This window comes from Cebus imitator, unplaced genomic scaffold (genome assembly GCF_001604975.1).
Source record: "Cebus imitator isolate Cc_AM_T3 unplaced genomic scaffold, Cebus_imitator-1.0 Scaffold809, whole genome shotgun sequence".
In the NCBI taxonomy this organism is placed as follows: Eukaryota; Metazoa; Chordata; class Mammalia; order Primates; family Cebidae; genus Cebus; species Cebus imitator.
This window is the reverse complement of record NW_016108124.1, coordinates 176156-184201: the sequence shown is the minus strand read 5'-3', so window position 1 is coordinate 184201 and position 8046 is coordinate 176156. Positions and strand designations below refer to the sequence as shown.

At 42.5% G+C, this 8046-nt stretch overlaps 1 protein-coding gene across 1 annotated transcript in view; it reads right to left on the bottom strand.

Annotated features, from left to right (window-relative positions):
• Positions 1-6140, bottom strand: part of PLAA (phospholipase A2 activating protein) — a 43079-nt gene extending 36939 nt beyond the window's left edge. Inside the window, exon 1 of the mRNA XM_017520167.2 lies at positions 5552-6140. Within this exon, the coding sequence (XP_017375656.1) occupies positions 5552-5700 (149 nt within the window). The 5' untranslated portion in view covers positions 5701-6140. The remainder of the gene's footprint in view (positions 1-5551) is intronic.
• Between the last annotated feature and the right edge of the window lie 1906 nt (positions 6141-8046).

The following is an 8046-nucleotide window of genomic DNA, read 5'->3' as shown; positions in this document are numbered from 1 at the left end:
AAAAAAAAAAAAAAAAAAAAATATATATATATATATATAGCTAGTTCTACAATAATAGTTGAAAACTTCAACATCTCAAACTCAACAATCGATAGAATAACCAGACAAAAAACATGTAAGGAAATAGAGGACTTAAATAACAAAATAAATCAACTAGAACTAACAGACATACAGAATATGCTATCTAAAAACAAAGATATCTGCTACAGAAAAAAGTATGGCAACTCCTAGAGAAATTAAAAATAAAATTACCATATGATCCAGCAATTCCATTTCTGGGTATATTCCCAATAGAAATGAAAGGATCTTAAAGAGATATCTGTACAACCATATTCACAGTAGCATTATTCACGATAGCTAAAATGTGGCATTAACCTAAGTGTCCATCAATGGATGAATAAATAAACAAAATGTACTGTAAACATGAAATTTTATTTAGCCTTAAAAAGGAGGAAAATTCTGACTATGCTACAACATGGAAGAACCTTGAGAACATTATGCTAAGTGAAATAAACCAGTTATAAAAAGACAAATACTGGGGTGCGGTGGCTCATGCCTATAATCTCAGCACTTAGGGAGGCCAAGATGGGCGGATCACCTGAGGTCGGGAGTTCGAGACCAGCATGGCCAACATGGAGAAACCCTGTCTCTACTAAAAATACAAAATTAGCTGGGCTTAGTGGCACATGCCTGTAATCCCAGCTACTTGGGAGGAGGTTGAGGCAGGAGAATCACTTGAACCCGGAAGGCCGAGGTTTCAGTGAGCTTAGATCACGCCATGCACTCCAGCCTAAGCAACAAGAGGGAAACTTTATCTCAAAAAAAAAAAAGCGGGGCGGGGAGGGACCAGGTGCAGTGGCTCACACCCGTAATCCATTACTTTGGAAGGCCAAGGTGGGCGGATCACAAGGTCAGGAGATCAAGACCATCCTGGCTAATAGCGTGAAACCCCGTCTCCACTAAAAATACAAAAAATTAGCTAAGCATGATGGTGGGTGGCTGTAGTCCCAGCTACTCAGGGGGCTGAGGCAGGAATCGCTTGACCCTGGGAGGTGGAGGTTGTAGTGAGCTGAGATCGAGCCACTGTACTCCAGCCTGGGTGACAGAGCAAGACTCCGTACACACACACACACACACACACACACACACACACACACACGACAAATATTGTATGATCCCACTTATATGTGGAACTTAGAGCTGTCAAAATCATAAGAGACATTAAATAGAACAGTTGATGCCAGGGTCTGGGGGTGGTGAGTAAAGATGGATGGTGGTGATGGTTACGCATTATGAATATACTTAATACCATTGAACTGTACACTTAAAAATGATTAAGACGGCAAATTTTATGTTACGTGTATTTTACCACAATAAAAAAAAACTGGGAGTAAAAGAATTAGCAATACCTCTAGAAATGAGGACAAAGAGGCAGAAACAAACATGAGAAAGACTAATCAAAAGTCTTCAGAATCAGAAGCATAGGAACAGGCCTTCAAAGGAAGGTATCAGGAAGTAACCAATTTCAACTCGTTCATTGCAGTGGGTGTTGTCTTGTTTTTTAATGTGCTTTTGAAACCATTTTTATCTATAAGCCTAGAGGAAGTCAAAAGACATGTTTTTAAATGATGTAAATCACTAAACCCACCTACTATGTGTATCCCTTAGCACTTCAAAGCATACATGTTTGTAAGCATCTTCAGCAGCAGTCTGTTAAGTTCTTAATGGCAGAATCCAGATTAGGTTCTTGTGTCTTCCTAAGTCCCTAGCACAATGTTTTACATGGTTAGCATTAAGTATTTCTTAAATTGAGTTAAAAAAATACTTGGCCGGACATGGTGGCTCACACCTGTAATCCCAGCACTTTGGGAGGCCAAGGTGGGCGGATCATGAGGTCAGGAGATCGAGACCATCCTGGCCAACATGGTAAAATGCCATCTCTACTAAAAATACAAAATTAGCCAGGTGTGGTGGCTCGTGCCTGTAGTCCCAGCAACTCGGGGGGCTGAGGCAGGAGGATCACTTGAATCCAGGAGGGGGAAGTGCAGTGAGCCGAGATTGCGCCACTGCACTCTAGTCTGGCAACAGAGCAAGACTCCATCTCAAAGAACAAACAAATGAACAAGAAAACCCTTAAAGTATGCATTAAGACCAGAAAAAGGGAGGGTGGGGCGACTAGACAACCCAGCCAGACAACTGTCCTTCTAGCACTCAGCAAAAGTCTGAAGCTTTTTCTTTAGAAAGGTTAAAATCTTTGAATGGGGGGACATAAGGATAGTTGAGTCTTGGAGTGTAAAGAACACGTATATTCCCACTGGAGTCCAAAACCACCAAAACAAAACCCTGGAAACCACACCCTCATCCTCTGGGCAGCAGATCAGCCCAATATAATGGCCCTACCAGATAACCGAACGGTAAAACTCACAACCAGCAAGCCCCATCCAGGAGCACGGATCTCCCAGGAATGTCTTAATTCTCCACCCATAAGACAGCGCACACAATAAAGATTACCAGACATCTGGGAAAAGCCTCCAGCATGAAATACAGTGATCAAAATAGAGACAAACCAACCTGGAGGAAAACAGACCATTCAGGAGAAAATAACTTAAAACTTTTAATTGTTATTATCATCCTTAGAGATATAAGATATTGCAACCATGAAGCAAGGACATAATTTCACAAAAAATCAAGGCAACCTGCTAGAGATTATAGCTAAGGGAAAAAAAAGAGAAATTTAGAAAGCAAGTTCAATATCTGAATAAAAACAGTTCCACAAAAAAGAAGACCAAAAACATAAATAAATAAAGAGAAAGCAGCCAAAGGATCAAAGAATTAATTGAGGAAAATTTCCCAGACTTTATGGACATGAATTTTCATATTAAAAGGGCCCACCAATGGCCTGGAACAATGGATAGAAGTAGACTGCCTTCCAGAAAGAAAAATCAGAATGACTTCAGACTTTTCAACAATAACACTATAAGATGGAATACAATGAAGGAATACTGTCGCAATTCTGAAGGAAAATTACTTCAAAATTAGAATGCTACAACCATTCAAATTACCATTCCAGCAGCGAGACAAAATAAAATCACTTTCAGACATGCAAGGCCTTAAAACATTTATTACTGACACACTCTATTTCAGGAAGCTCCTAGAGGTAATGTTCCAATAAGGCAACAAAGCATAAAACCAACAAAGAAAAAGCTAAAGGATAATGACCATAAGAATCCAACACATGAGGTTCAGAAAAGTTATTCTGGAAACAACAATGAAGGAAAACCCCAGGATTGGCTGTGCATCAGAGGCAGACAGAGCAGGTCAGAAAGTTTTCATTGTCAGGAAGAGGAAATTGTAAAATAGCCAATATATCTAAATGCCTTCAGAGGCAATTCAGTAACAAACAAAGAGCTTGAAGTTCAGTCAGTGATATATACATAGAAAATTAAGCAAATGAAACCAAAATAAAACATTAGCTACATGGAGATCATAAAATTGTTAAGGAAGAGTTATAGTTTATTCCACAGCTTAATTTATAAGAGTCAAAGCACAGAAAAGACGCTTATCTGATGGGGTGAGTGGAAGGCAAAAAGAGAGCTAAATAAATTTTCATATTCTACGGTAGGAACTAATAGATTATACCTAAAATAATCTATTAACATAGATTAATATAATCAAATCCGATATCTGAAGATGTGTCTTCCGGTGGTCATTTTCAAAAGGCAATGCTGCTGAAGTCTTATCTCACCTCTCCCCACCCATAAGTCAACAACAGACTTGGGAAATGTAATTTGGTCAGAAGCTAGCTTAAAGACGCCTGCAGTAGTCTGAAACAATGGCATGTTGCTGGCATTGAAGTGAGCCAGCCCAAAGTTCTTCAAGTTCCTGGTAAGCATAACTACTCCAGTGATTAAACTCCTGTCAATCTAGTGCAGTCCTAAAAGTTGAATGACAGGATTCCACTATTAAAACAGGCATCCTTGATTATACTCCTTACTGCAGTGGTTATATTCTCCTGGGCTTATGCTTCTACTGGATTCAATTTTAAAGGCAAAAACTTAACTGTTCTCAAACAAAAAGTTACATATTAGTGTTACTAAGTAGTTTTGGATATTATAGAATCTTAGAAGAGATCTTTAGAGATCACCTCATTAAATTCAATACAGGAATTTGCTCTACACTATCCCTACTCTAGTGGACCATCTTGTGTTAATTACACTACTTCAAAAGCCTCCAAACAAACCTACTTCTACACTTACCCTTTCCCAATCTATTCTCTACCATCAGCTAGCAGAAACTTCTCAACACAAATCAGATCATGTTGCTCCCTGCTTGAAACTATTTGAGGGCTTCCATCTGCAAACTCCATAATCTGGCTCTTGCCAGCCTCAAATACCTGCCCTCACCTCACAGCTAATTCCCTCCTGTTTGCTCCCCCGGGTCCCTTCCAATTCAACTCTCCCCATTTGCTCTTCGAAGACCAGCTCCATCCAGCTCATGCTTCAATGTCAGCTTTAAACAAACGACTTCCAGAAAGGCTTCCTTCACTCTCTCTCTCCACAAAATTCTTAACTGTATGGTTTCTTTATATGCCAGTTTTTATTTATTGGCTTGTTTTTTAATCTATTTTCCCCGGCAGATTGTAAGAAAGCTCCAGAAACATGGGCAACGTGTCTGTCTTTATTCCTCTCCAGTATCCCAAACAAATAGGAGGCGCTCAATAGTTATCGAGTGAATTTATGGATGGTGACTCAATTCTGAAATCCCTAGTGATGGGAGATCTACTAAATAACAAAACAACTAACCTCCATTTTTCTTTCTCTGAACTGGTATCTGTCTTCTAGGTCTTAAACATCCTGCTTCAACCAGCCAAATCAGGGCTGAACCTGAGAACTCGCTCAGGACCGATTCCCAACTTTTTTTTTTTTTGGTTCGTGAACCCTTCTAATAAATCCTTGGAAAGCAATGGATGCTCCCTCTCCTCAAGAAACAGCACATACACAGCAACAAAACATCCGAGAGGTTTCACTCCCTCCTCTCAAGACCAGCACAGACCAGACTAAAATTCTAAACTGGACGAGAAGAGGATTCAGCAACGCAATTTCTAAAACCTAAAATCTTCAAAACTTAAATTTTAGAGAAGACTACGGAGCATCTTTGGGAGGAAAAAAAAAAAGAGGTCATGTCAGATGCCTACACACTACCTCACATGGGAAGGTGCAACGAGAATCTGTAAATTTTCAAGTCTAAAAGAAACTTGGGAGATCATCGTCCAAAAACTGAAGCCCCAAAAGGTAAGAGACTCGTTTGTGGTCAAGTTAGCACAAAAAGGCAGGTCTTTGGTCCCCCAACCCGGTGCTCTTTCCACATAAATCTCCACGGTTTCTTACACCGTGAGCCCAGAGTTCCAGGAGTCTGAAAATCGGAAGGGAGCGGAGAGCAAAAGGAAGGCTTGCGGGAGAGGAAGAAGGGAAGATTGACAGGAGGGGTCACTCTCTTCCCACCCTCCGGGAAGCTTGCAACACAGCCGGGCAACCCGACTCCCAGCGCTCACCTGTCCGGGACCCAGAGGCGGGTAGTGCGGTCTCGGGACACGGACACAAAGGCCCCCGGAGGATAGGGGCAGCACACCAGGCCCCGTACGTCCAGCTCATGGCCCCGGAGCGAGCAGCTCAGCCGGTACCTGGTGGCGCCGCTCGTCATGGCCAGTGTCGGTGGGGCGCCCGGTGCCCGGGCACTGCGCGAGAGCAGGCCGCAAGGGAGACTTGGCGAGCGCCGGGCCGCGGCAGGAGAGCCGCCTGCAGGTAAGCTGCGGCCGGAGACCGGAAGAGCCCAAGAGCCGGTACGGAAGGGCGGCTGGGAAGGGGTGCGCCGAGCGGGCCGAGTGACACAGCAAGCCTGACAGGCACACCGGAATTCATCATCGGCCTCAGCCCGCCATGACGCAAAGTGTGCGCGTCCCGGCCGCCGAGGCCGATGGGGAGCTAAGCTCGCTTCCCTCCTGGGCTCAGGACTCTCCGCAGAGGAAGAGAAAATGACGCCCGCCCTTCCACCAGAACGCCTGTCCCAGGGGTCCTTTGCTAACCCGGAGTCTCTTCCGAATGCTGCCCCAACCGTTTGTCGTAAATCGGGACGCAGGCCCGGACTACGACTCCCACAATGCCGCGCCAGTTGGCGTGGACATCCGGCTCGCCGAATCCGGATATTTTAAACCTGAGTCCTTCGCGCTAGGCATGGGCAGAATGGCTGACTGGTGTCTACTGCTACGGCATCCTTACAGCTTTTCCCAGAGACTCTCGAGGTTTTTGAAAGTTAACTTTGTTTTTCAATTAAAAAGAGAAAGCTCGAGGCCAAATTGGGAACTATTAATATTTTCTTCCGTTTCAAGCTATACTAATTTTCTTCTCTCTGCTGTCAAATTTAGCAAATAAATACGGTGGTCCAAGTAGTTAAAGGTGTAACTACTTTCGTTTGGCGGCTTGTCAAAATGTACATTCTGATTCAGTAGGTCTGGGTTAGGGCTGAGATAGTATTTTTAACAAAACCCCCCTCCCCGGTCCACGCACCCACCCACCCACCTGTGGTGCTACTTGGTAGTCATTGACAGGCTGTATTGAGTGCCAGGGTCAACATGACATGTCTCCTTACTTTGTTTCCCTCCCATCCGCTATTCTTTAGCATCCAACTACACTTTTCCACACACCTTTCTAAATTGCTAAGCCCAATTCACTTTTCTGACTTCTCCCCTCCTAAAACACCCTCTCTAAGTTTGGAATCACTTTTCCCCTGGTTTGGGAGATCATTGTTGAAATGTTGACTTTTGATACTTCTTTGCCATCATATCCCCTCTCTGGGTGGATTACTGACAACTTTGCTTATTTCTAAAGCTGTATTCCTAAATTGATTTCTCCAAACTCTAGATTTTTATTTCTAGCTGTTAGAAAACTCTACCAAGTAGTCTTGCTTAAATTATTTCAACATTTCTCTAGCCTTTCTACCCCTTCCTTCCAGCCAATTCTGCACATTAAAATATAATAATATTTCTGAAATCTACATTTAATGATTTTTTCTTTGCCTGACAACCTCTGATGGCTTTCCATTCTTATAGTACAACATTATATAGGGCCTTTCACAGGATCTCTCTAATCTGTTTCACTTGAATTATCTTCTTGTGTTATCTCCCTTACTCTAGTGATTTTGAATTTGTCACCATTCCCTGAACACATGATGCTGTATGCTGTCCATGTCTCTATGCTCTTTGTACATGCATTTAAAAAAAAAACTTAGAATTCTACTTTCTCCATTTGTCATAGTTCAACACCAGTTTATCTTCTGGATTCTTCTAGTTCCTCTGGAGAACTAATGCAGTTTTATTTGTTGCCGATACAGTATTTACTACATTCTAATATATTCTTTTATGTCTGTCTTTTGTACCAGACTACATTTTATTATTATCAAGACCTTTTATTTTACATGAATCTTAGCCATCTAGGTTAGTGGGCAGGGGGCTAGGAAATGGGAAATGCTAATAGGTTGGGACAGGGATGAATCATAGGGGTGTCAGAACTATCTTCATGAACCTGAGTCATTTCTGAGGATTGGGTTCACAGGTCTAGATTGTGTCTGTTGGTAAACCAAAATGCTATATTTGAAAAATATCTCAAAGACTAGCTAATTAGTCTTCACAATAGTTATTATCTATAGGAGTAGTTGGTGAAGTTACAAATCTTGTGACCTTTGATTACATGACTCCAGGGCAGGAGGCACTGTAGAAAAGCAAGCTAATTAGGCCTGGGGCAGTGGTTCATGCCTGTAATTCCAGCACTTTGGGAGGCCAAGGTAGGTGGATCACAGGGTCAGGAGATAGAGACCATCCTGGTTAACATGGTGAAACCCTCTCTCTTATAAAAAGAAAGGACTAATTTATAATACAAAAATTAGCAGGGCATGGTGGCACCCACCTGTAGTCCCAGCTACTCAGGAGGCTGAGGCAGGAGAATTGCTTGAATCCAGGAGGTGGAGGTTGCAGTGAGCTGAGATCACACCACT